Below are 27862 nucleotides of genomic sequence, written 5' to 3'. Positions count from 1 at the left end.
AAGGGCCTGGTATTGTATAGGGAATCCTTGGAGTGTGGATGGTAAGAGTGAGTGTTCAGAGGCAGCAGCCGAGTCCTGCAGGGAGTTCTAGTTTATGACATGCATTTACAAGCAAAGCCAGTGAATGTGGAGGTTGAATTGTCTCATTCAGCTGATCTGCAGGCACGACATAGTGCTTCCTCTCTTGTGGGCATGCTTTAAGTAGTTTGGAATATGTAGTTTTAACAAGGATATTTAGAAGAGAGAATGGGAACTAACACGGGGGGGCAGGAGGAGGGGGCACCTAACTAATGTGCTCTGCAAAAGTAAATGCATCAGTCTTATTTTCTTGTTAGAGTATTTGAGGTTTTGAGCAACCTGGTCTAGTGGAAGGTGTCTCTGCCCATGGCAGGGGCTTGGAATGAGATGAGCTTTAATGTTCCTTCCAACCCAGGCCATTCCCTGATTCTAGGATTCTGTTTAAGCACAAGTTTTTCAGCATACTCATGTTTGATAAACATAGGAAAACACAACATTTCCTCCACTGTAATTTAAACTAAGCTGTCAATAGAGTATCTCTGTTGGGGGCAGTTGCAGCTGTAACTTCATTTCTTTTGAGTCTAAAATGCCAGTTACCCACCCACAGACATCTTCTGCAAGTTGGTGACTGGGAATCTTAGACTCGGGTGCCACATGCAGCATAGGGCACAGGCTCTGCATTACAGCTCTGCAGTGCCAGTGCCTCTCCCCTTTGCCAAAACACACCCTTCTAGGAATAATGGAATCATCAGTTACAACTGAATAAAATAGGTCAGACCAGATGTTGACTTAAAATTTTACTGCATTCTTTATATTTACTGAGAGAATAACAAGTGTCTAGTCCAAACAGATCACTGAAATAGGCAGACTGCACATGGAATACTTCAAACAGCACTAAAAGACACTTTCATAGCACTCTTCAAATACCTTTTACATTACTCATCCTGGCATAATTGCTTTTTAACCAATTGTCCTATCTGAACTTCTTATATGGAATTCAGAAGCATAAAAGACCACAGGAATTTGGCAATTCTTACAGGAACGAAGAAAAATGTCGCTATAAGCTTCTCAGAAAGTTTATAACGTTGTCAAGACCCCTTTTTCCAGATGGAAATGACAGCCAGTCGCTCCCAAAGGAGTTGATGATTCCATGGAATCCATCCTCGAGGTGGCACCAGGTCACCCGGACACCGTTGTTCTCCAACCTCTTCTTGTACAACAAGCCGTCGTCCCGCAGCACGTCGTACTCACAGGTCAGGATGAAAGATTCTGGCAGCTGCTGAAGAATTGTGTCTTCAGCCAGCAGAGGGCACAGGTTGGGCTCACAGAATCTCTTCACCTTCTCAAAAACTTCAGTTGTACAGTCAAGCAGCACACGTGGCTTGTAGCCTCTGACCTTAAATTCCTCAGGGATGTTGTCTGGACTCACCCACTTTTGGTAGTTTAATTTGATGTCTATAGGAATATGGGAACCTTCCAAGACCTCTTCCAGATTCGTTGCATTCCCATTTAGATACTGTAATACATAGAAAGCAGCACGTTCTCGGAATAACAAGGGGACTCCCCGGTTCTGTTGATAAGACGGTAAATTGAAGTCCAGGGCCTGAAGGCCCGGGTAGAGCAGGATCTGAGCACGCAGTTTGGGGAGGTCTGACCTGCCTGCAAGGGTCTGGCTCACAGCAGCTGCCAGGTTGCCCCCAGCACTGTCCCCACAGACAGTGACCCGGGCAGGGTCCACGCCGTAGTGCTCCAGGCGGAGCAGGAAGTGCTGGGTGGCGTTCAGGCAGTCCTCGTAGGCAGCGGGGTATTTGTGCTCGGGGGCCAGACGGTACCTGGGACACGGAGAGACAACAATTTAACGGAAGGAAACACTGGTTTGAAACGTTCCTGCAACCAGCAGTACCCTGATCACCTCAGAATGTTCATTGTCTCCACGGGTTGATCATCAATAAACTGTGCCTGAGTGGTGCAGGTTATTTTGTCATGATATCATTTGTTCATGATATCTCTCAGGTCTTTAACAACACAGGAGTACTCAGCTGCCAACTATATGCAGGTTTTACTGACAATCATTTAGTTATTTTCTACTTTAGCTTTCCATGGGCCAGGAACAAGTGGCAATACTTCTGGTTTATGTCTTTGTTAGGCAAAGTTATGTAACTGTATCCTCATAATTCGAATCATTATGCCAGTATTTTGATGATGTATTAGCTTGTCATTCATCTCATGCTTCTGTAAGCATCAAGCAGGCTTTCCTTGAATAAGGATTAAGGAGATCATATCAGATGATATGAGATATGTCATATCAGATGATATATTATATCATGATATGATATATGATATATCATATCAGACGATATGATATAGGAGAAGCCTATCAGATAGGCTTACTATCTGTTTACAATCACTTTTGAGTTTGGAATTTGAAAACATTGATCCAAAACTTCATTTTCCAGCTAGATATCCCAAAGCATTATTTGTGGTGTAGTCAGACAGTGAAAACAGCCCGAGTCAATCTTCAGTGGCTCCAGAGAAGAGCAGAGTGAGTTTGTAAATCACACCCCTGACAAGTCCCACAGAGACATTTCTCTGAGGAAGGTTGGTGCTGTGACTGGGGGGCACAGAAGGTGATATTGGCACTATGGGAAATAATCTCTCCAAAGCAGCAGGAGCAGAGACTCACCCCACAGATACAACCACGGAGTCACTGTCTCTGGCAATAGAGCGACACAGCTTTTCGTGGGTCTCTGAAAGAAACACAGTTGGTGGGCTTTGGGTTGGGTTTTTTCCCCAGAGTACTGATGTTGCCTATTGCATAAGTCAAAGAATTGCAAGAAGAAAATACTCTCTATTTTTCTCTGCCCCTTCCTACACAGCTCCTCAGATCTTTTGTACCCCTTCATTCATTAATTTTCCCCTCATATAATTGTCCTTGTGTGTAAGAAAAGCTCCATGAAGCACAGCAGATGCTTTCCTCTGGCAGCAAGAATGAGGAGATTGTGGTTATACTCAAAGGTTGTAACTGCCACAGATCAAGCAACAACCAACTTTACTATTTATGAAGTATGTATGTATTTAACTAAACTACAGTGTGTTTTCTGTTAGATATCTTACCAATACTTCCAAATACCCATCCTCCTCCATGGAAAAACATAACACCTCTCCTTTGGCTGGCAGACGGAGCCTTAGGCTGGTAAATCCTTACAGGCACCTTCTCAAACCACAGATCCTTGATGAAGAGCTTTGGGTCCACTCCCAGGGTCTTTCTGCCTTGCAGGTACCGGACAAAGCTCACCTGGGTGCAGATGCCAATGTTTTCCAAAATCTTTCCCTGTTCAAAGGCAAAGAGAACAGAGAGGTCACTGAAAAGATTCTGTACTTTCCAAAGTAAAGGAACTGTGTGGACAGTAAACTCAGGGTATCTCAGTCATGAATTTTAGGGCAGTAATAAATGAACAGAGTAGTTGTACAGGTAAAGTACAACTGAACAAGTAACAGCAGCAGGAGAGGTTATCAGAGAGTTACATGAACCAAAGACCAGAACCCCAGACAGAGCAGAATTAACAGACTGGTGAGACAGATCTCTCTGCTTTCTCAGTGGGTCCTTTACCTAACACTGAAAGTGAGATTGGTTTTCATGGGTTACTCTATCCTTGCCCCCCAGAAGATGTGAAACCAGAGCAGAAGTGATCGTTCTGGTGCTGATTTTTATGGTACAGATACTTGCCCAAAGTAGAATTAAGCTAAGAATATATTTGATAATTGCTTTTTGATTCATCTCAGAAGTCTCACTGGTGTGTGCAAGGTAGACAAGAAGACCCTGAGATATTTAGTAGGAATGAACTTCTGCCACAGGGATATTCGTGCCAGGCAGGGGGAGATGAAAAGAATACAAATCAAATATGGTCCAACATAACTTTGCATAAATCAAAAGGAAAGGCATAGTCTCTGTTTTGAAATACATTCTGTATTTCAAAACCAGTACTTTGCTCCTGAGGAAGATCTGGATCAAGTTCACAATATTCAATATTCTATTATGAATATTTCTTACTACACATCCACATTTGCATGGATTGTCAGCACAGTGTCATGACTCCATATATTTACCTGTGACAGGCCTTTTCATTAGTGACTCCAGCTGTTTATACTGTTCTCCATCCCTGCTCTCACTCTCACATTCTTCTTGCTTGTTTTCTTTTACCCTGTGTTGTTTATATTGCAGCATATAATGCTGGTTTAGGGTACAAGTGGGCAGTGGATTGATGATCAAGAGAGAACTGGCTTTTCCAGCTTAGGTGAAGTAATCTTTTTCTAATTACAAGCTCTGTGCTGCCAAAGCATGAGAAAATATGTCCTATGGTCCACTGTAATCTAGAGTATTTCTGACAGAGAATTTTTTTTTCCTTTTTTTCTCGTTTAAATTTTAAATAGTTTGTCCCTCTTGGAGATGTTTAATTAAATTAATTAAATTAAATATATGCACAACCTCTGCTATCTCCTATCTAACAGCACCTGTCACGAGAGCAGCTGTACATCTGTCAGTACATGGAATCACCCGTGATTCAGAGAGCTCCTCTGTCAGCAGAGATCACCAGCTGTTCAGTGCAGCTTTTGGGGACTGGTTACCTACCCAGGCTGGTTCACCTGGAAGAGCTGGGCTGGCCAGAGCCCCTCATTCCCATCAGACAATCCTGCTTGGTTGCTGCAGGAGTTTCATAAATGTATTTAGGGCAGACAGAATTCCTTCAGCTCCTCTTGGGCAACGTTACCCCATTTTGTCACTTGTGCAACACAAACTGCCCCTTCCCAAAACCAATTTTGAAACGTTCAGTTTCTCATTTTGTGTTCCAAACAAACACATAACTCCTCATCAAACATTCCTGGTCAAATCACTGCTGGGTTAGCACGAGCCATGGCAGAAGCACGGGCAGACTTCCCCTCACTCGTGTTAGGCAGCATTTTGGTGCCACCTGAGGCAGAGCTGGGCAGGACTGGACTAGAGCAGGGCAGTGTCAAAAGTCTGGTAAAAGTTTCTTGAGCAAAACTGAGCTAAATACAACCTGCAGCACGACAGCAAAGCCCTGTTCTCCTCTCTGGAAATTAATTCCAGGCAGGCTTCTAGCACTGCATTAAGTTTAAAATCTACAGGTTCACTGTTCTTCCCCCAGAAATCACACCAGGTTCACTTACCACCACAGCTGTGCTTATTAAAATTATATGAATGATTCGGAGCTTTGCAGGCTGGTTCACTCCAGGAGGGATTTCTGAGTTGGAAAAATCAAAATTAATCGCCCCCACGACCAACAGTATAAATCCAGCAACAAAACCTGCTAAGAATAACACCAGCACTGTGAGTACCACTGCCATTCTGCTGAACAGCAGTGATCTGAGATGGCTTTGATTTGACTTTCCAAGATATATTTGGCTTGCTACTTCCTGAGTCTTTGTTTGCTCTGGTAAAAAACCCCCTCCTCCCCTTCACAAATACATTAGCAGGTATCTTTCCCTCTCCTACTTTCTTTCTCCTGTTATCTCACAAAAGATAAGTTGGTGTAAGTCCTGGATTCATTAACAGATCTATGCTAGCACCATTTTGGAATTTTTGCAAGAAACCAGTCCCTAGGTGGGAGAAGGAACTGCATTAATATCAGATTAGTTGGAGGTGGAAAATGGGCACAGGGCATTTGTGTGCTTTGAGTCTGTGCCACTGTAAAACACCTGCCTGAAGGAGAGTTCCCTTCGAGCTGGGAACCTGCCTGTGATGTTTGCACTCCAAAGGGCCACATGGATCCACCCCAGTGCTCTTTTGGAAAGGTGCACTTAGAAAATGATGTCATTTCCCCAATATCAGGTCTTTTTAGTGTTTGTGTTTTCTTTTAGCAGAAGTCTCTGGTTAAGAAAAGCCACAGGAAGTTCAGATTCATGACTGGGTGACCTTGTAGGAGGTAACCTTCAGTAACTCAGTGTGCTACAGGTGCAGCATAAAATGAAGATACTAGTGATTAAAGAGTTTCAAATCAAACTACTTTATCTTGTTCTTGCTGAGGAATGGGATTGTGCTAATGCAGAGATGGTGTACTTTAAATGATGCTTGATAATGAATTAATTAATCCATTGTGAATCTAAGCCTGCAACTCTTCAAACAACTAGGATGTCAGAACACTGGCATTGCAAATTCCCAGGGAAAGGAAAGAGATAAGAATCTAAGTTTAGTAGGCAGCAATAGTTTTGTTGTTGTTGTTACTGTTGTTTTAAATTTAAACTGTAAGTGATGGGGGGAAAGTACCGTGTCATTTTAGTTACAAAACTTTATAAAAAATTAATTTCATATCTTTTCCCTGTGAGAAGTTGAGTGTTTTTAGTAAGGCACATGGTCATGATAAAATATTCTGAAGTAGAGGGTAATATTTTGTTTAAACCCAGCAAAAGTTCACTAAAAAAATAATAGTCCACCCAGCAGTGTTCCTGGACTTTCAGTTTGGGTTATGTTTTCACAGTTATGTGATCCTATCCAGTTGTCTAATTAGCCAATTACTGTGCACAGGTGACCAGGTGGAATTAGCAAGCTTGTTGTCTCTGCCTGCCTGTGTTGTGTGGTTCCTTTCACCACAAGGTTCAGCCAGGTTTATCAGTCAGTATGTGTTTAGCAAATGTAACTCTTGTCACACAGATATTTGCAGTGCCAGCTTTTATTTTTTGTTGTTGAAAGCATCACAGAATTGCCACAGCATCACAGTGATAATACAGATAATATAATGTTGTGCTTCTCTACCTTCTTACATGATCTTCAGGACTTTGTCAACAAACAGCATAACAGGTAGCCTTGAGCACAAGATAATCCTGAAAGGAAAACAAAGGCTACAGAAAAGAAAAGTCTCAGCTCTGCACTTCCCTAACAGGTACACACTCACTGAACTTCAGGGATTCCAGTTTAAGAATGAAGTTCCAAAATGAAACATTATTTTTTTCAGATTCCAGACAAAATCAAACTCATTCTAGTTCCAGTTTAAGACTTCTGCTCCAGACAGGAGCCTTCCTTTTGACTACCCTTTTTTTAGAGCAGTCTTTGTGCAGATTAACCCTAGGATTTGAATTCATGGCTGCAATTCCACTGTCTGCCATAAGACTTCATAGAACCTGAGCTCTCCATCTGATGCCATAAACAGCTCCTGTCTCAGCAGGGCCAAAGCAGACCTCAGTTGTTGTCTGCAGCATTTCTGGGCAGTTGAAGACTCTCCAGGAAGACTCCTGTCATTCCCTTCAGTGAGTGCCAGCCATGCCAAGATACTGGAATTGTTTTAGTGAAACAGGCCAGGCCAGGTGCCTCACCTTTGCATCTCGGTCTTACTGCTGTGTTTTCTAGAATGGTGGTGCCTTAAATAATCTGAACCTTTGTTTGAGAGTCACTGCAGAAGCAGAAATTAGAAAGTACAAAATGCAGTCAAAATCCAAACCATAAATCAATAGTGTTTACATTCTTTGCCAAGTATAAATTCATCAAGGATAATGCCAGACTTGCATCTTTCTTCTGAGAAATACTTCTACAAACTGTTTATATAATTCACCAGATTATCCACTATCTTTTTTCCAGATAAAAAAGAAAAAATCCCATAGCCAAAAAAGGCTAGAATTCCATGGAAGCCACTCTCAGAGTGATACCAGGTCACTTGAACACCATTGTCCTCTAGTCTCCTCTTGTATAACAGTCCATCATCCCTCAGCACATCAAACTCACAGGTCACAATGTAGGCCTCTGGGAGCTGGCAAATAACAGAATCTTCAGCTAAAAGTGGGGAAAATGTCAGTGCTAAAACTTCCTTGATAGTTTCATAGACTTCAGGTTTGTACGACGGGGGTGTCGGGGGTGCGTAGCCTCTAATCTTAAATTCATCAGGGATGAGGTCAGCACTCACCCATTTTTTATACTTGCTCCTCACACTCTCACAGACGTGACAGTTGTGTAGGATATCTTTCAGAAATTTGGGTTCTTTGTTAAGGTAACGAAAGCAGAAGTAGAGAACCAGCTTCCGATACAAGATGGGCACCGAAGCGTTCTGCTGGTAGGAGGGCAGCTGGAAATCCAGCCCCTGCAGCCCCGGGTAAAGCAGGACCTGAGCACGTACTTTGGGCAGATCTCGGTTATTCAGCAGTATTTGGCAAATTACTGTAGCAAAATTAGCTCCACAGCTGTCCCCACTAACGATGATGAGAGCAGGATCCACGTGGTACTCTTCCAAATTCCTCATGAAGTACAAGGTGGCATTGAGACAGTCAAAGTACTGCCCTGGGTATGGGTGTTCTGGAGCCAAACGGTACCTGAAGTGCCAAAGATATTGTGGTTATTGTCAACAGAGTTACAAACATTGAATTTGTGATGCTTGTGATTGCTGTGACAGTTATGTAGGCCTTTTTTTCCTATATTTTAAAGATTATATTCTTTTAACTAGTGTAGATTGGAAGACCAAACTAATGGTGTTACAGCTATTTCGCCTATAAGCACAATTCTAAATTAAATAAATTCTAAATTAAGTGAAAAATAGGGAGCATGATCTAAAATAGTAAATATTTTTAGCATATTTTTCAGCAATATTTCAACTGAGAGCTGTATTCCCATAAATACTTCTATGGAAAAGTAACACTTACCCAACAGACACAACCACTGAGTTGCATTTTTTGGCCATATAGCGGCATATCCTTTCAAAGGCTCCTAAAGAGAAAGTTTATCAGAAATGATGGTTTGAAAATCAAATATCCCTTTGAAATGAAAATATAGACCAGTGAGTTACTTCTGCTCTGCAGTGTGGTCTTTACATGTGAACAAGTTCTCTGGTTGTTGGTCTGTGGCTGTCAGGCCATCACAAGGGCAGGTAAGGATGGTGATACTGGGGAAACCCAGAAATCTGTCTGGGCTGCTCTCACACCTCAACTGCTGGTCAACAAAAGCTGTCTGAGCAGAGCATAAGCTGAGGACAAACATAAAGTAATAAGGAGCATACAGGAATAATGAATGAGCAGTTTGGGGAAGTTTGATTCTTGTGGTGACACAGGATCCTTGACATTTTTTCCCAGAAAGGGAGACAATCCTTGTTGTCTCAGTAGCTGGGAGCTCAGCTCCTGACTGCTCTGGATCCCCTCCTGAGCAACCAAGGCTCTGAGTGCATAAAGGACTCAGGGCACTCCTCTGAGACAGAAGCTGTCTTTACACCTAATTCCTTTGATTAATGTTTCTGCTCTGAATTACCCAAACCACTTCTTGACCCCATGATTTTAACATTAACAGCTTTGTGCAGGGAGGAGTTCCCTCACTTGCTCACAAAGGTGTGAAGAGCCATTTCTATTTGCTCCTTTTGAGCCTGGCATTCACCACTTCCATTTGGGGCCATTAACTCTGAACCTGTGGCTGCCCCATCCCTGGAAATGTCCAAGGCCAGGTTGGACAGGGCTTGGAGCAACCTGGGCTAGTGGAAGTGTCCCTGCCCATGGCAGGGGGTGGGACTGGATGAGCTTTAAGGTCCCTTCCAGCCTGAACCATTCTGGGATTCTGTGGTTTGTGCATGAAGCATGACTTCCATTTGTAGGGATTTTAAGGAATGAGCCATATTCATCTGTCCATTGATTCTGTTCCTCATTGTAGCTTCTGCTAATCTGCTGGTTGCAGACTTCAGGCCTCCTGGGCTGGAGATTCCCCAAGTCCTTTTGAAAGCTTGTCATCATGCTGGTGGCTTTGCTGTTATGGAGTTCCAATGGGAACTGAACCAAAGGCCAGGGCCCACACTCAGTGCATGGGGATGGCTCCTCCATTCAGCCATGGCACGTGAACAACCACTCACTGTGCAACTTGTGGGGTGTTCTTCTTCCAGTGAAAGGAATTCACCTTTCACTCAGATCACAGGGGCTCATCTCTTGAGTCCTCACTGCCACCCAAACTAGCTCCAGACAAAGAGCCTGACACACCACCCAGCCTCACGTGCAGTGAAGCCAGGGGAGATTATTTCTGCCCAGTGCAGAGTGGAACCTGAGGCACTGGGAGTTAAGTCATTGTTCCTGCAGGGTGCTGAAGGAACCAGGAACCTGAAGTCTGCCCAATACAATGCTGGTGCAGACCCGCCCTTTGAAACAATAAAAGATTTAAACCCTAGAAATTACCCTGTCTGGCCCCTGGAATGAAATCCAGATTTTCATACCAGGGGCCTTGGTTTCCAGACAAAGCACTCATAGCCTTGGTTGCTCAGAAGGGGATCCAGAGCAGTCAGGAGCTGAGCTCCCAGCTACTGAGACAACAAGGATTGTCTCCCTTTCTGGGAAAAAATGTCAAGGATCCTGTGTCACCACAAGAATCAAACTTCCCCAAACTGCTCATTCACTATTTGTATTTCCCTTCATTTGGATTCATGTTTGCATGAATGGGAATATATTTACAGATTCTTTTTTTTTAAATGTATTCTTTAAATTCTTCCTTGGGCCCATGTTATATGTTTTATGTAGGAGAAGAGTATTCTGAGCAGAGCAGAGTCCCTCTGCTGACAGCTGAGTGAGGGGCTCTGGGATCTGTAGCCCAAAGGAAGCAGAGATGTGACTTCCCCTAACATGAGACCATTCATTCCACAAACACTTTCCAGCACTGAGCACAGACACTTTCTAGCACTGAGACTGCAAAGACAGGTGTCATTGGGAAGGACAGGGCACACACTGACTGACATGTCTGAAGGTAAAAATGTAGAGGTTTGGATTTGACTTGAAAAATAAAACTTGCCCATTTCTTACTAATGCTCCCAAATGTGCCAGCGCCTCCGTGAAAATACAGAATTCCTCTTCTTTTGCCAGTGGGTGGGCTTTTGGGCTGATAAATCCTCAGGGGTACCTCATCTACTTTGAGATCTTTGATAAGCAGTTTGGAGTCTCTCCAGGGGGGTATTCCATCCAGCAGTACTCGCAATACAGTGAATTCATTGCAGATCCCCACCTTCTGCAATATCTTTCCCTGTTGGAAAGAAAGAATTTGGAAGAAGAGGAGTAATGTTGGCTTGCTCCTGAACAGACAGGATTATTATATGTACATGCACTTCAATAGGTACAGGATACATCAAATCCTTGCTTTAAATTGTCATATGAAACAGTTTTCCAGAAAAAAAGTGGCTGCAGTTTGACTGAGAAATCCAAAGAAGCTTTTAGGATTAGTCATATCAGTTTTATGAGTTAATTTAACATGTTTTGGTTCATATATCAGTGCTTACAGGCTTCAGGGGGCTGAATTGCTTCCTTTTTTTTTTTTTTAAGCCATTATCTTCCAGCTCCCAACTGTCCTTCCCAAATCCAAGTGCAATCCCAGTGTGAAGGAAGGTGACTTACCGCGATCATGGCTGCAATCATCACGGCATTGAAAAAACGGAGCTTTAGAGGTTGGTCAATCCCAGGTGGCAGCTCTGAATTGCAAAGATCATACAATACCCCCACCAAAAGCAGCGCTGGTATCAGAACAGGAGAAATATAAATCATTCCTATAATTGCTAAAGTTGTACAAACAGATGCCATCTCACTTCAGTGGAAGCGAAATCTCAAAAATCTCTGCTGTGTCAAGACTTGTTTCCAAGTGTGTCTGAGGTGTCTTCACAGGAGACTAAGAGCTCGGGTCATAGGCAGGAATAAAAGTTTATAATGTTGCAATACAATGCAATGCAGTTTTCTCCACCCTCCTTTTGCTAATGATAATATTGGCAACACTTCCTGACAATGAGGAGAGGGCAGGGTGGGGGGGTTGTACCCTTCACAAAAGGTGGATTCAAGGCATATGGAATTGATTGATACCACAAGCTCTTCACTAACAAGGAGAAATTAGTATTCAGAGGGCCCTGATTTGCAGACTGTTTGGTTTGTTGTGGATTCATTACGGATGAATTTTGCAGTGTTGAATTTTAGTGACATGGGGCTACCTGCAGTTCTCATCGAGGTGTATATATATTCTTCTTTGAGAATAAAAATATTCAAATCCACATTTTTTAATGAATTGTTTCGTGGGGGAATGCACAGGCACAGTCATGCTTTAATTCTGGTTTGTGTAAGAGTACATTTGCTCAGTGTATAAAATCAGTGCAAGCCTTAACATACAGGAAGGTCTCTCCAGGCACACGGTGGTGTGTTTGTAGATTCAAGCCACTGTTATTTCTGGTCAAAGCTTTTCATTAGCTACATCCTCTAAGTTTTATATTCATTGTAATTCTTGTTTGTAGTACAATGTAGAGACAGTATGAATACAGGTGTGTTGGTGAGGGATGATTACAGTTGGCGGCAGTTGTTTGATGAAATAATTTTTCTGGTTTGTATTCTTCTTACCAGAATTCCCTTTTCCACACTACTTTAAATTTACAGCTCACAAAACCTTTTAGTGTCCTGGCTTCTAAAGTGGAACTGCAGTCAGAAAACTGAATTAGTCCTTAGCTTTGTTAGCTAAATCAAAGTATTGATTTAAATCAAAGAAGTAGCGACAGCTGATTTGCACAACAGTGGCTTGTGAAGATCAGAATGTGTGGGATAAGGATGTGTGGGACATTGGGAAAGAGGCAGGTCATCAGCTGCTCACTGTAAGGGCCTTTTCTGTGCTGAGATTGGCTGATCTGGGGCCTTTCCCTTACACAAATTTAGGATATGGGTAGTTATGTTGAAGCCAAGCTCAGGTCTCCGTGGCCAGGGCTCAGTCTGTCCCAAACCTCTCAGCTGTCCTGCACAGGCTCTGCAGCACAGCTGGGGCAGCCCAGGGATGCTGGTTGGTAGTTCTAGAAACCGTTCGTGATATTATATTATCATATTAAATTATATTATATTATATTTATATTATTATATTATATAAATATTGTGATATTACAGCACAGCCAGAGGGTTTCTGCTATTTGTTTTCCCAAATATTCCTGTCAGAAGAGCACAGATCTTACTAAGTGCTGATTGCTGATGTCTGTGCCATCAACCCAAACACCCTGAAATAAATTCCCACATGGAGATCACCTTTGAAGACTGCATTTCAGCCTTCTTGATGATTTCTTATATTTGAATCCTCAGAGGAGGCAATTTTTGTGCTTTCAAAAGAACCTCTAATCAAGAATAATAAATTCCTCAAGGCACTTAGTACTTCAGTGGCAGTAAATGAAACTTTTAAAGGCAACCAGAGCCAGTTAAACTCCTGATACTGGGAGGGCTCAGTTCCAGTGTGAAAGCTCCATATCAAAACTCCTGATATTGGGAGGGCTCAGTTCCACTGTGAAAGCTCCATATCAAAACTCCTGATACTGGGAGGGCTCAGTTCCACTGTGAAAGCTCCATATCAAAACTCCTGATATTGGGAGGGCTCAGTTCCACTGTGAAAGCTCCATATCAAAACTCCTGATATTGGGAGGGCTCAGTTCCACTGTGAAAGCTCCATATCAAAGAGCACGTGTCTGTCTGCTGGGGCTCTATGAGCTCTTGCTGACACCGTGTTGGCAGCAAGACTTTTCTTCACCTTTTCAGTGAGTCAGTAGTTAATCACCTTTAATCAAAACCAGAACACCTCACAGACACCGTCTCTGTTTTGAAACCTTAATGGATCTGACCCAGTGGAAGGAACTCTGCTTGACTGTCTTTTTTTATTTAAAATTAAATTTACAAAGGGACAGTTTGGTTTTGATTGTTTGCTTTTTGCTGTTATGCCCTGGCAGTTGTCATCAGTAAGGATCTGTTGTACAGTGGTGGCAATCTGAACAAAAATCTTTCAGCTCTGCTTTACAGCCTTTCTGTTGCTAAAGAAGTGGTGGTGAAGTAATGTTTCAGAATAACATCTTAAAGTCTTAATCTCTTAATGTGTTACTCTTAGAGGATACTCAGAGCATGCTCAGTTAGAACATGTTCTACCTCTGTGCTGTTTGCCCTGTTACTACAATGTCCATGTTTGTCCACAATCAGGCAAACCCCATGATCTGAGAGCTGCTTGGTCCTTCCAGGGATGCTCATATTGACAATTATGTCAGATATTGGTGCCTTATATTCCAGATATTTCAGCTATTTCCAGTCAGCCATTCCTGTACCTGCAGATGGATGGGTGGGAATATCTGTGAGCACTGTCAGTCTCTCACATTGTTATAAAACAGCCATTGAGGTTTTCAGTGGGTTTTTTCCCCAAATTGTTTTTGAGGTGTTAAATTATCCCCCCAAAAAATATTTTATTGCCTTTCAATCCACTCCATGAAATGAGTACCTTAAATCTTTGCAAACAAAAAGGCTTCTTCTCTTTCTAGCAGTAGAGAGATATTCTAAACTTCCTTCTCTTATTAATTTTTCAGCATATTTCTAATGGTCAGAACAATGATGGGAAGGCGAAGTACAATAACAACACCTATCCAAAGAAATACCACATTTGCTGGTTTTCCCCAGGCCCAACCCATGGGGTTTTCAAAGGCTTTTGTAGCTGAGAATGTGTCAAACTCATCAGCTTCCCCTCAGTTTTCAGCAGCAGAGGCAGCAGCTGCCAAAGCCAACCCCAAGGAAGGCAGGAGGGTCAGTGGAGCTGCTGAGCCCTGGGACTGCCATGTGTCACTAGTTTCCTTGTCAAGTTTTTCTCCAGAACAGTGCAAAACATTCCACTTTTGGCTGCAGGCTCTTTCCTCTCACAGTGGCCTGCAGGCAGGTGACTATTGCAGAGCTCTCTGTGGAACACAGGAAATCCTACAGTGAGTGAGTAATAAAGGAGTCACTGTGATGACTGGGGTATTGATTCCATCAGGCACAGCCAGGCTTAATAACTGACTGGAAGGAAACAGGAAAAAATAATTTATTAAAAAAAAAACCAACATAAATACTAGATTCTGATACAGTCCTTTGTTTTTTTAATGTTCATTTCAAAGTGAAACACTCTGGTAAATATAATTTGTCTGGCTTTTTTAAATTATTATTGTTTTCTCTAGGTAATTTAGTAGGACAATTAGACCCTGTAGAGTAATTTAACTGACTTTGGTTTTACCAAGGAGAGCATGTGAGGAACTTGCCCCCCTTCAGTTCACATTTCTTTTCTTGGTTTTATAGAAACAAATCACTGGAAGCATCTCAGACCTCTCCATACGTGCCAGCCTGAATCTTCTGATCTGTGAGGTGGATTTAATATGCCCTTTACAGTGGCAATAAGAAGCTTTAAGAAATTACAGCTTAGTATATGCTCTGCCCTACTGGTGTTTAAAGGTTCTGTGTATTTGCCTCATCCATGTCCTTCATTTACTCTGCCTCCCACCTCCCTTTCGGTGTCCTCCCTTTTTCTTATCTCCATCTCCCCACCCAAATGAGTAGTTACTCCCAGTGTGTTTTGCTCTTACTCACGACTGAAAGCCATCTTTCACTTAGGCTGCCACAAATCTTTATTTTAGCCTTTCCTCTCTTCCCCTGGAGTTATTCTTTGAAGTGAAAGTCTTCCAAGTGACTCATAGGCTAAACAGCTGCTAACAAGTTCTGGAGAAAAAAGCTGCACTGTATTAAAAAAAAATAAATTAAAATATGACAAATGTTGTGTATTAGCATTCAGCAGTGGAAATTCAGATCTTGTGCTGCATGGTTCAGAGCAGATACATTTCTGAAATGCTGGTTCAACAGGAGGTTTTTGGTAGGTAGCATTTAGCAATCTGGGAGGATTGTTGGGTGTCTGTGTCTCTGTAGCTGTGCAATTCTGTCCCTCAGAGTGGATCAGTTCTGCTCACAGAAATTGGAAATGAATTCCAAATATGCTGCCCTGGAACATCCACCTGGGCTTCCATGGCAGGTCACCACACCAAAATGTATTTTTATTAAGTCACAGGTAATTCGAATGTAAATATAACAACTGCAACTGCCCTTGTTTTGCCATGGCCAGGTTTGTCTGAGTCTCAGGGCTCCAAATATTCAGGTTAGCAGGGTCTTCACTGTCAGCACAGTGAATCACTGAGGGAAGGGGGAGTCAGAGAAGGAAGACTGACAGCAATAAAAGCAGCCATAGTTTACAAGATTATGCTTATTTATTTCAGGAGCAGTACAGTCAATGTGCATCATAGGCAGAAAATAGTTTAAATGCTTTTAAGTAAATAATATTATTTATAAATAATATAGCCAATAAATTTGGAATGTTTGCTAATTGCCTCCTCGTTTTAAAAATACTTTCTGTGGTATGTGACTTTTTACTAGAGTGGTACAAAGAGGTGATCTGAAGACAGCAAAGCAGAACATAATTGCAGTTGTAGACTTCTTAATAAACCACTTAACTGGTTTATTAAAATCAATAAACCACAGTTGATTGGTTTGGAACAGGTAATCTAAAGTTGTTATGACTTAAAATGTGCTCTGTTCTTAAACAGACAGCTTCAGGCTATGAGGACACAACCAGAGGTTCAGTAAAATATATAAATCTAAAGCACAGATTGCCCTTCAGTGATGCCTTTCAGGTCCTCCCCCGGTGTGCCCAGGGCACGAGGAGCTTTGCCAGGTACCTGCAAACCCAGGTGTGTGCTGACACCTGCTGCTGGAACAGGGCAGGGCCATTCCCTGTCCCTCTCCTTGTTTCCTTCAACATCTTCCTGGAACACAGAGCTGCTCAAAGGGCGTCAAGACTTCTCAGTTGCACTGAGCTTTCCAGCATTTCACTTGTTTTCAGGTCTTGACAGTGTGTTGATCTGTTCCTGGATCCTCTTATTTGGGATATAAGTGCCTTTGGGCCAAAGTCTAGAGCCCAGATAAGAAATGTGGCTCGTGTCCACGTTATTTGGGGTTAATACCTCTGCATGGACGAGCCTTGTCCCCACCCATTCCTGCCTGGAGAGCAGCATGGCATGGGCTGTCTCTTCACTCAGGGTGCAAACTCCAGAGGGAATCATCCCCTCAGGCACCTCACCTTCCCTTGTGGAAGGAACTGGTTGTTTCTGTCAAGATGGGAAGTAACTGCCCCATCTAAGAAAACTTATTTCTCAAGGTCATATTTTCCTAAGCTCTTCATAGACAAAGGCTCCTCGATAACCCAGCAGTTCTCTGGGTCAAAAAAAAAAATAAATCTGTATTATCTTCAGCATGTCATCTTTGGGTTGTAATACCCATGAGAGATTTGCCAGTTGTCAGCCTTTGTCTTAGCCTGACTGGATCTGTATTTCAGTGTCAGGAATGTACTGGTCTGGCCCTTCATGGACAAAGTGCCACTGATGTCACCTCAGCATTAGTGGCATGGGTTGCCCATATGAAAACCAGGCAGCATTCAACAGTGTCAGTGAAGATGTGTGCCTAGAAATCAGGAAAGATTGGAAAGATTTTCTGGGTCTTTTCCTTATTCACATTGTATTCACTCAAGAGAGGCCACATGGAAGATCCCTGTGAAATTTCCTCTCTTTCCCTGGCTGTGCTGTGTGACTAAATGTCACTCATGTTGTTCTGGCAGGCTTTATTTGCTCATATGTTGAATAGAAATCCCAGCCATGCAGAGCACTGCAGAACATCCTTCCCTTGGCTGTGGGGTGTCCTGTGTCAGAACACCTTCCTCACACAACTGTCTGCAGCACTTGGCTTTTGGTCGTGGTTTAAATAAGCCAGTGGGGGGCAGGAAATACATACAATAATATCAAGTACAGAGAATGTTATTTGTAAATGACAGAACTGGAAATTTCCCTGACAAGTAATTTTAGTGTGGGGAGTGTTCCAGGTGTTCATTTAAGCAAAGACAGCCAGAAGTTTTGACTGTAAGTAAAATTGCATCCTCACCCTGCTTCATGCCTCCAAGTATAACTCAGTGAAGAATTTAGGACCACAGAGTCTAGTGACATGATAAATTATTATAATTCAGGATATAAGACCATAATAGAAACTGAAATAATCACACTCTTCTACAGTTATAAATTCACCTCAGCACAGTGTCATTAAAACATTTACTGACATTTATTGACAATGTTGAGTACATTTCTAAGAAAATACCTTACACCCTTGCTATGCCATTTTATTTTGTATAGTTTTACTTATCATGCATCTCTTGTTGTAAACAGCTTAAGACTGACATGAACTTTGATTTGGTTCTTTTTCCTTTCTCCTTCATCGTCCTTCCTCTGCGATGGCACTTTACAGTGTCCCTTTATGGAAAAGTCCTTCCTGCACCAGGCACTGCAGGCCTAAACAATACAAGCTCTTTGTAAAGGAACTGATATTGCTTTATATTCCCACATACTTTTATCTCTATATAAAATATATATGCATGGTTTTTTTAGTAGGTGTTGTTTTCCTTAACCAATACTTCTTATAACATCTGTAATTCCAGGCCTAACCCTTTTTGTCTCCTCCTTTCCTTTCCTTTCCTTCCCCTCCTTTCACTTATGTCCATGTTCACATTTTTCCTCCTGTATTCAGAACAGAGAACTCTTTAAGCTGGTTTCAAATTCAGCTCCCACCAGGCTTTCCTAAACCATTGCCTGTGCTCATTATACACTGCCCCTGCAGATTTCATGCCCTGTTACCTGCCCCAGGTTGTCCTCAAACGTGGTTTGAGTTTTAATATCACCAGAACTTCATTAAACCAAACTGCACTGCAAACCCCTTGCTATGTGGACTGGATCTTTAATGGCTACAAGAGAAAACTGAAGAGTTGGTAGAGGAAGGAAATGTAAGTCCACCTGATTTTGCCTCTCCTGGAAGAAAATTAAGCAAAAGCCATCGTGAAATCAGCTTATCAGATAAAAAGAAGAACAGATGCAATGCAGAAATCTAAGGTGATGACTTAAGGAAAATTGATTTTTTAAAAAAAAATCTTTGTAAGCAATAAGATAGGACTCAGGAAAGGAAAGTAAGAAATTGAATTTTACATCAATCTTAAAAAATTTACTACCTTATCCAGGCCTTTAATTCCAGATTTGAATGCTGCTCCCCCACCCAAAGTTGCTGAGAACACTGTCCCATGGAATCCCTCTTGCAGGTGGCACCAGGTCACTTTTATCCCATGATCCTCTAATCGTTTCTTGTACAGCAGTCCATCATCTCTGAGCACATCAAATTCACAGGTCAGCAGGAAAGTCTCAGGGACCTGAGCAACAACACTGTCTTCAGCCAACAGTGGTGAAAAAACAGGGTCAAAAATAGCCTTGGTATGTGCATAGATTTCTTCTGAGGATGGATATGTTGGGCTTGGTTTGTAACCTCTTGTTTTAAACTCCTGAGGGATGTAGTCAGGACTCACCCATTTCTGATACTTCGGCCTCAGATCTTCTGGAACGTGGCGACCTTTAAATAGTTCTGGGAGGACAGACAAGTCTTTATTCATGTACTTCAAGCCCAGAACCAAAGTTCGTTCCTTTAACAAAATGGGGATTCTCTCGTTCTGCTGATAAGAAGGCAAATTAAAGTCCACACACTGGAGAAAAGGATAGATCAGGATTTGTGCTCTCAGCTTTGGGACATCCCTTCTGTTCACCAGGGCCTGGGCGACAGCAGCAGCGAGGGTCCCCCCACTGCTGTCCCCGCAGACGACGACACGGGAAGGGTCGACGCCGTGGTCCTGGGCAGTCCTCAGGAAGTGGATGGTGGCAGTGACACAGTCCTCAAACTGGGCTGGGAAGGGGTGCTCGGGAGCCAAACGATACCTAAAGAGAATCAGAGAATCAGAGAATCATAGAATCAGCTGGGTTGGAAGGGACCTCCGAGATCATCAAGTCCAACCCTTGATCCAACCCCGCTGTGGTTCCCAGCCCATGGCACTGATGCCACATCCAGTCTCAGCTTAAAAACCTTCAGGGATGGAGAATCCCCCACTTCCCTGGGCAGCCCATTCCAATGGCTGAGCACCCTCTCTGGAAAGAAATTCTTTCTAATATCCAACCTAAACCTCCCCTGGCACAGTTTAAGACCCAGCCCTCTTGTCTTGCTGATGGTTGCCTGGGAAAAGAGACCAACCCCCCCCAGCTCCCCGCTCCTGTCAGGGAGTTGCAGAGAGTGAGGAGGTCTCCCCTGAGCCTCCTCTTCTCCAGGCTGAGCCCCCCCAGCTCCCTCAGCCTCTCCTCACAGCACTTGTGCTCCAGTCCCTTCCCCAGCCTCGTTGCTCTTCTCTGGACCTGCTCCAGCCCCTCCAGGGCCTTCCTGAGCTCAGGGCCCAGAGCTGGACACAGCACTCCAGGGGTGGCCTCACCAGCGCTGAGTCCAGGGCAGGAATCACTTCCCTGGACCTGTTGGCCACCCTGTTCCTGAGCCAGGCCAGGATCCATTGGCCTTCTTGGCCACCTGGGCACACTCTGGCTCATGTTCAGAGGAGTGAAAGTGTTTTAGCAGAGTCACAACCAGTGAATGGGCCCCTTGGCCTCTTGTCGTTCATCTCCTCTCTGAAGACAGGAGAATATCCTGAGATCATAATTACAGCAAGGGAATTGATCCCAATTACTGCTGTTGTTATATTATTTGCTACTATTCATGTTTGGGAGAGTCAGAACACTGTTCTATCTTTACAAAATACTTCTCTATCTATCTTTTAGGTTACTAAAGGCACAAGCAGAGTTCTTTTGGAAGTAGCTGCCAGGGCAGGTGGGTCTGAATCGGTCACAGTAATTCCAGTTAGAAACTAAAGTGAACATTTCCCAACACATTGTTAGAGAATATGAGCATAGAAAATTGATAATGACAATCTGAAAGGTTTACAGGGGTGTTCTGTAAGGTGAATTCTTTAAACAGAACCAATGAGGTATTGGTTCTTCAAGTATTTTAGCTTGCAAATAGCATTTAGTGCAATTGCAATCAATTTTCAAGACATCAGCTCTTTTCCTGAACTTTTATAAATTGGTTCTCTTAAAAATTCATTACAATTCATTGGGAAAATACTTTTAATGTTCATCTCAGGTTGATTGCAAGTTAAATGTGGATATCCCTTCAGTTTTTCTCAACTACTAAAATGAGTATTTGGTGGCCTGGGCAACTGTGCTTATAACAGAAACACTTCAGGCTTTCAGCTTAAGGTGTTTTGCATATGGCTCTAGAAAACAAAAACATCCTCAGCTCTTAGCGGTGGCAACAAATTACAAAATTATTGTAATGGTTTCATTTGCAAATAAACAAGTGGGGATTAGTTGACTAATTCTTCTCGAGAGAAATTAGTGCTGGTGAAACATGGGATCATGAAATGCAGGTGCTTTACAAGGAGCTTGGCTAAATGTTTACAGACCCAGGAGGAGGCACAGATTGCTGCCAGTGTGTCTGACTGCACTCACCCCACAGACACCACCACTGAATTGCTCTTCCTGGCCAAATAGCGGCACGTCCTTTCGTAGGCCCCTGGAAAACAAAACATTTCCATGGAATTGTAACTGCCTTTAAAAACAACTTGATGTTCTGCAATCCTGATCTCCGTGGTGTGACTGACGCCACGCTGGGATTCCCTCGTCGTGGCACGGTCTAATCTGGGCATTGCTCGCCGTTCCCTTGCATCTGTGGGAGGCTCCTTGCCAGTAAGAAACCTGGAATTTACACCAATGCATCGCTTTGGTCCCCTCTTTGAAAAGTCAGTTAATGGACAGCACCACTGCTGCCACTTCTAAAGTGGGAATTTGTTGAAAAAAAAAATAAATAAATACAAAAACTCCCGCTAAATCCAGCACAAGAATTTTTCTTGTGCACGAGGCACCACCTCATCTCTTAGGCATTTCCATTTCAAACCCCAAAACGTGTCTTGTTCTTGTTTGGCCACTATAAAGACCCACAGCAGGATACACACACAGAAGCTTGCACACACGTGTGAACACAAAATGGGTGCTTTAAAATAAGAAATAAAGTTCTAATGAGATTTTCAACTTTCTTCACAAGCCTGAGGAGGAAGGAAAAAAATTATCAGAGAATATTCCAGAGACACAAGAAAGGCAATTTAACATGATGCCTACTGCATGGAAATCAAATTATCCTGCTGTTCTGAAATTAATTTTGTTACTTATAATGCTTAACCTACTAATTCTTCTTGTAATTTATGAAATACCAGATCAGATCAGAAACTCCCTGACGGGTGGGTGTGGAGTCTCCCTCCCTGGAGATATCCCAGACCTGTCAGGACACAATCCTGTGCCGTGTGCTGCGGGATGACCCTGCTGGAGCAGAAAGGTGGGACCACTGGGGTCCCTTCCAGCCTCCCCCAGCCCGTGACTCATGTGCAGTCAGAGCTCACATTATATTTGGGTTACTTACGGATGCTTCCCAACCATCCAACTCCTCCATGGAAATAAAGGACTCCTCTTCTTTGGCTAGTGTTTGATGTTTTGGACTGGTAAATTCTTACTTTAACCCTTTCAAATCTTAAGTCCTTGATAAGAAGATGTTTGTCTTTCAGTGGTGGTATATTCTCCATTGTAGCCCTGAGGAAATGAACCTCTGAGACGATACCTACTTTGTCCAGAAATGTTGCCTGTTAATAAAAGAAACCAAAAATTAGTGCAAATTTCCACCTAAACTGGAGATTGATCGTTAAAAAATTAAAGCTGCATGGTCAATTCAGTAGGAAAAAAAAGCAGCTATTAACAGTAGATAGAAGAAGGTGTCACATACTTCACTTTGTCAGGTGTTTCAGAGCAAAATAAGGAGAGAGTAGTCACAGCATTTTATCTTTGGATGAAGAAACCTGGCCAATATTTCGTTTCCCAAGCTCACACTACTTTTAAACTTGCGGAAAAAAAAAAATAATTCCATAGCATTTACCACAGCTGTCCTCCTGACCAAGAATAGCTGTGAACCCTGGCTTGATCTTCTCACAGCTCACTGATTCTTAATTAAACACTCGGGCTAAGGTTCTTATGGCACTCTGAGCTTGTCGACTTCATCGCATCCCATGGCTTTAAGCTGGTTCAGTTGTAGGCTGCTCTGCTCTATTCCTGCTCGACGGGAGGAGATGAGGTGGAATTGCAGTGCTCCCACTCCACTGGAGTCGGTTGTGTGTGATTTCCACAGCAGACATCTCCAACCAGCACTTCAGTTAGTCGTGCTGCCGTTATTGTGCAGATGTGTGGCAGAGGATTTCACCTGCAAAGGTCTGTGTGGATCCTAAAAACCCACCCTCGTGGCTTTCACCTCCCGTTTCACAGACCTCAGGCAGCTCAGTAACGTGGTCCTGTTAAATTTGGTGTAGGTATCCTATTTTAGGCCACCTGAGGAGCTGATCCCACATGCAGGAAGGATCGTCCTATGGCAGAGTTTTCGTCTCAAACTGAATCCTTCTGCAGAACTCCTGCTTTATGTCTGTGGGAAAATAATTTGATTTCTTCAATCTTCCATCTCCCTCCGGTATTTTCTTTCCTCACACTAATACCTTTGTAACAGCAAAGGTTAAACCTATTGGTACAGAATATAGAGATCTTCTTTGTCTTCTTTATACTGAAAAAATAGGAGTCCTAGGAGTCCTTCTCACTTCTCTCTCCTCTGTGTTTAGTGTTGGCTTTCATCCCAGCTGGAGACTGGATATACTAGTAAACTTTAATTTTCCATGAAGTTTTGACATCATGGATTGTCAGCCCTTGAAAGGATTTGGCTACTTTGGCGTAAGGAATTTGCCCAACAGCAAAAGCAAGAGTTGCTACACGACTTGAACTTGCATTTAAATTCTGGTTTAACTATACATTAATATTTTTGTCTTTCTGTTCCTTTGAGTTGCTCGTGCCTGGCCAGCAGAAAGGATACAAAATTGTAAGTTCAGAAGTTAAAAACCACATCAACCAGCAGCAAATTTCTAAATTCTGCAGTTTAACAAATGAATTACACAAAGACAAAACTTCCATGGATAAAGGGTAAACATACAGCTTTTAGAAAATCTGGAAGTTCACACGCTGTACAACAGTTGTAAGAAAATCAAATTTGACTTCAATTCCTATCCTATTTTAGTGCTGTGCTGTTGTAGTAGTGTTGGGGCCTGGGTAGGGCAGGGCTCCAGAGCTGATGTGAGTCACCTCCTCGGGAGCTCGCTGCCTGACTGCAAACAAAACTTAATAAGCAACAGAGCAGAAAAAATAAGAATTAATAACATTAGAACACAGAACTGAAGTGAAATGTAATGCACGAGCCAAAGAGACAACTAAAAGAAAAGAAGCTTGGTTTAGGTATCACAGGAGAAGTGTTTTTAAGATGACAGAGGCAACAATTAATTCAGGACAGGATGACTGATGAAACAGGAAGACAAGTGCAAGTCCCGTTCTAGCTTTGAAGAGAAGCAAGGGAGGATCCAAAATGTGCCAAAAACAACGACACTGAAAGTCAGTTTATATATTATGTGTACTGTCTCAAAAAAGAAAGTCGTTTGGGCTCTTTGAAAGGCAAAAGACTGTGAACGTGGCAGCTCTCTCAGGCGCCCGGGAGCAGTGACAGGGCTGTAGAGGAGGTCACAGACATCATCTGATTGCTCCCTCTCTAAGTCAGCACGGGGCGATACAGAGCAGAAATTCCACGTACCCCGTGCACTTCCCTTCCAAGCCTTCCAGCACCGTCTTGAGGCAACAGGAACAGCAAGCTAAAACACAGGCTGTCAGAAAAAAACTGGAAATCGCACAGAATTTCATTTTCCACATTTCCTTTGGTGCTGGCTAGCACCATCTGCTCACATCACCAAATTAATCCAGCTGATTATATTTGAACATTTACCCTAATCATTATCCCTCTAACAGAAATTAAATTAAAAACTCCAGCTTTAATCAAGTTTTACTCACCATACCAAACGCAAAGTTCAGCAAGTAGTGAAGAACATAAAGCTTTCTTCGCTCACTGAATTCATGAGGCACTTCTGCCTTGTCATGTCCATAATAGAATGCTATTGCCACAAAAACAGTCAAAGCAGAGAGAAAAATGGCCAGGAGGAGTTCCATCTCTGTGCTGGTAGGAGCCCAGGGAGGAACCAGCTGTGGGCTCCCTCCCCTTTTTCAGGCTTTTGGATTCCTGAAGGTAAAGGCATGGGATTAGCAGTTCCCTTCACAGCTCATAATCCAGCTCTTAAAAATGCCAATAGGAAGATGAAAACATGTGGCAACCCAACCACACAATTAAACAGACAGTAGCAATTAGTCATGAGAGAGACTTGCACAAGCAGTTTTTCATATTCACAGCTACACAGGGCTGTGTTTTGAGGCCGTGCCCATCACAGCAGAACCACCACTGGATGGATCAGGGTAAGTTTAGAAGACAAAAACTTGTTTTGTCTCTCCCTGTTCCCTGATTAGGGGCAGACCTGTGTTACCTGTGAGTCCCCAAGCAACAGCCCTTCTTGGTAACCACCTTCAGAGCTGCTCAGTTTGCTGCTTTATTGTGCCTCCATGCCTTCCCTCTTCAGACTTTCATTGAAATCAGGGTTCAGTGTTGCAAACACGTTTCATCACCCGTGATGACAGATTTTGGACGCTGCTGTGCCATTGCATCTCTGAGTCCAGTGGAGCCAGCAGCACCTGCAGCCTGCTGGGAGGGCTGTGTCTTGCCTCATCCTTGAAGGCTCTTCTCCTGCACCAACTGTTGTGTTTAGTTGGTTTGTGTTTGTTTTTTTAGCAGCCTCTTGGCTGAGCCTCGCAGTGCTGCAGTCTCTGTCTCCCCTGGGATATATTACATACAGGTGTCATTCCAGGTACAAATATGATTCCAGCTGATGGAAACTACACTTGGACTTCATGGTTTCAGGGCTACTGGCACTGACTAGACATCAGGAGCCCACTCTTTCTGTGGAGAGCTTTAGGATCTGTGCCTTCCTCTGGAACTAACATATTTTTCCATGCAAAAATAATTAGTGGTAAGATTTAACCTGAAACAAAAAGATCTGTAAAGCAAAGGTTTTCAGCTCATGTGATGTCACCTCTGGGAACAGTGTGTTTTTTCAGCAGTCTGCTCAGACTGTGAAGGCAGCAGATTCTCATTCTGAAAAGTAGCAGTGTGGGTAAAATGACTGTGATTTTTTTTTCCTTAAATAATAATAATAAAAAAATACTGGGGATGAGCTGCCCTTGAACTGTATATTAAAATGAAACTCAACACAGAAAACCCCAGAGCTTTAGAGTGCATAATCCATGGCCTGCATATGAAAGACCTCAGGTTTGATTCCTGACTTTAGAAACTGTTTCTTAATTGTTTAGAATAAACAGGATGAAACTTCATATCTGGTGATTTCTGAGAAGCAGCCAATTCCCTCTGCCCAAACTGATTCTTCATTTTATCCAACAACTCTCTGTGGACTTTCACTTCTCAATGTCCCCCCTGCCCCTCCCTCCACTGCCAGAAGCTTATTCACATGCTAATTATAAAATCAGGCTCTTTTTGGTTTATCCTCCTCGGCGGCATTTGATGCCCAGCTTGGTAAGGGATGTGGGGGAAAGGCTCTTTGCTCTTGGGCAATGGCAGCGGTGCAGCCAAACCTCTCGGGACTGAGGTGCACAGAGGGTTCAGCTTTCCTATCGCTCAGACAAGAGCGTTGGGAAACACTGTTACACAAAACGTGATTGCAGCTCCCCTCTTCAGGAGTGACAGCAATTAATCGGCTAAACCGTGCTGTGCCAATGACTTAGGTGTGGTCTAAGTACACTTATCAGATCTGGCCCCTCTGGGGATCTAAGAAGAAGCCTTCTGACACCTGTGACAGATCCTTTGTGCTAAGGTTCTTAGCACCTATGGTTCTTCTTTCTTCTTAATCTTTTTGGTGCCAGTTCACCAACAGCTGGCAGGTCTTGGACTCTTCCAGGCACGTTCACTAAATCCAGACATCACAGCACATCCCCCCCACACCAAGCCCAGGGGCTCCACACAAAGACCTGATGTGCTGGAACGTGGTACAAACTGTACAAGAAACAAACTACTTTGTTCCTGAAGTAATAATGTGGGTTTTTTGCTTTGGGCATGGCAGGTGCACAAAGTCATACTTAACGTTTTATAAGCTTAGACTCAGCAATTTACAAGCTTGAGGCCCAGGGTGGAGAACCATTCCCTAAATAATCTTCCAAAATGTATGCCCTCTCCAGCTTCTGAGAATTAATTAACCTTCTCTCTTGCTCCTGTGAGACTGACCAGAGGATAGACCACGCCAAAGTCCCATTTTCTCCTACCCCAGGAACTACCTTTCTTACTAATTTCCAGTGAGGAATTAAATGTCAGGGCCTGAAATCTTGTCAATCCTTAAGATTCTTTTCTGTTCTGTGGCTGCACATGCAAGGGGGACACAGAGACTGAGCCAGGTGTAACAGATATGAAACATTCCCTCACCTCATCTCCAGGCAGTCCCAGGGATTCTCCCTCTGGATCTTGGTGCTGATTAGGTGGCACCAGGAACTCCCTGTGAATGGGTGCCTGTACTGGGATACTGGGAAATCTTTCAGAGAAGGTGCTGTGTAAGCCAAGAAGCTCCTGTTGAGTTCTGCAGAGCGTGAGAGCCATCTGGTGCTGGAAGCCTGAACTTGAGACCTGAGCCAGCCTGGGCTGAGCCGTGAGCTCGGTTGCTCTGACAAGGGCTGTTAACGGCTTCTTTTGTGCCATAACCCGTGTGCACACTTGTATCCGAGTGGATTTCCCTGTATTCATTCCTTTTGGAAGGACACTGGTGTGCATAATTCCGTAGGTGTCACTGATTGTCACACTGATTGTCACTCACTGTGTTTTAGGTACTTGAAAGTTCCACGTTTTGGAAATTATAAAACTGTCTCCAAACATCTTATCTGAGCAAAGCACGACACACAACAGATCTGTAATTAATTAAAATAAACGAGAGGACAGGAAGTTCCATGGAGACAATTACATCTTGTGTCTTTCTAAAGTTTAGAAAATAAGGGAGTCGTGACTAAACAAGGAATACATTATTTCAGCACTTGCTGTTCTCTGCTTACCCATCTGCACTCCATGGTTATAACCCATGATTAAAATGTGT

At 43.1% G+C, this 27862-nt stretch overlaps 3 protein-coding genes across 3 annotated transcripts; all 3 read right to left on the bottom strand.

The window, feature by feature from the left end:
- Positions 1-802: 802 nt before the first annotated feature.
- On the bottom strand, positions 803-5419 carry LOC135425883 (arylacetamide deacetylase-like 4). The gene is made up of 4 exons (XM_064678632.1): positions 5209-5419; positions 3133-3349; positions 2702-2765; positions 803-1850 (listed from the first exon to the last, which is right to left on the bottom strand). The coding sequence occupies exons 1-4, from the start codon at positions 5383-5385 to the stop codon at positions 1076-1078; spliced, it is 1233 nt and encodes a 410-aa protein (XP_064534702.1). The 5' UTR covers positions 5386-5419; the 3' UTR covers positions 803-1075.
- Positions 5420-6747: 1328 nt separating this feature from the next.
- Positions 6748-11704, bottom strand: LOC135425793 (arylacetamide deacetylase-like 4). Its single transcript, XM_064678416.1, has 4 exons — positions 11368-11704; positions 10783-10999; positions 8662-8725; positions 6748-8334 (listed from the first exon to the last, which is right to left on the bottom strand). Exons 1-4 carry the CDS (start codon positions 11548-11550, stop codon positions 7560-7562), a joined length of 1239 nt encoding a protein of 412 aa, XP_064534486.1. The 5' UTR covers positions 11551-11704; the 3' UTR covers positions 6748-7559.
- Positions 11705-17501: 5797 nt separating this feature from the next.
- On the bottom strand, positions 17502-26103 carry LOC135425882 (arylacetamide deacetylase-like 4). The gene is made up of 4 exons (XM_064678630.1): positions 24681-26103; positions 22180-22396; positions 21216-21279; positions 17502-19604 (listed from the first exon to the last, which is right to left on the bottom strand). Exons 1-4 carry the CDS (start codon positions 24834-24836, stop codon positions 18827-18829), a joined length of 1215 nt encoding a protein of 404 aa, XP_064534700.1. The 5' UTR covers positions 24837-26103; the 3' UTR covers positions 17502-18826.
- Between the last annotated feature and the right edge of the window lie 1759 nt (positions 26104-27862).

Source organism: Pseudopipra pipra, chromosome 22 (assembly GCF_036250125.1).
Source record: "Pseudopipra pipra isolate bDixPip1 chromosome 22, bDixPip1.hap1, whole genome shotgun sequence".
NCBI lineage: Eukaryota > Metazoa > Chordata > Aves > Passeriformes > Pipridae > Pseudopipra > Pseudopipra pipra.
This window is presented reverse-complemented; position numbering and strand designations above follow the sequence as displayed.

Coding starts and splice junctions, on each gene's coding strand:
- LOC135425883 (XM_064678632.1), bottom strand. CDS start 5,385: ATGGCAGTGGTACTCACAGTGCTGGTGTTATTCTTAGCAGGTTTTGTT. Junction 3,350..5,208: donor TAATAAGCACAGCTGTGGTG/GTAAGTGAACCT, acceptor GCCTTTGAACAG/GGAAAGATTTTGGAAAACAT. Junction 1,851..2,701: donor TCCGTGGTTGTATCTGTGGG/GTGAGTCTCTGC, acceptor TCCGTGTCCCAG/GTACCGTCTGGCCCCCGAGC.
- LOC135425793 (XM_064678416.1), bottom strand. CDS start 11,550: ATGGCATCTGTTTGTACAACTTTAGCAATTATAGGAATGATTTATATT. Junction 11,000..11,367: donor TGATTGCAGCCATGATCGCG/GTAAGTCACCTT, acceptor TCTTTCCAACAG/GGAAAGATATTGCAGAAGGT. Junction 8,726..10,782: donor TGGCACATTTGGGAGCATTA/GTAAGAAATGGG, acceptor CTTTCTCTTTAG/GAGCCTTTGAAAGGATATGC.
- LOC135425882 (XM_064678630.1), bottom strand. CDS start 24,836: ATGGAACTCCTCCTGGCCATTTTTCTCTCTGCTTTGACTGTTTTTGTG. Junction 22,397..24,680: donor TGAACTTTGCGTTTGGTATG/GTGAGTAAAACT, acceptor TTTTATTAACAG/GCAACATTTCTGGACAAAGT. Junction 21,280..22,179: donor TGGATGGTTGGGAAGCATCC/GTAAGTAACCCA, acceptor TTTGTTTTCCAG/GGGCCTACGAAAGGACGTGC.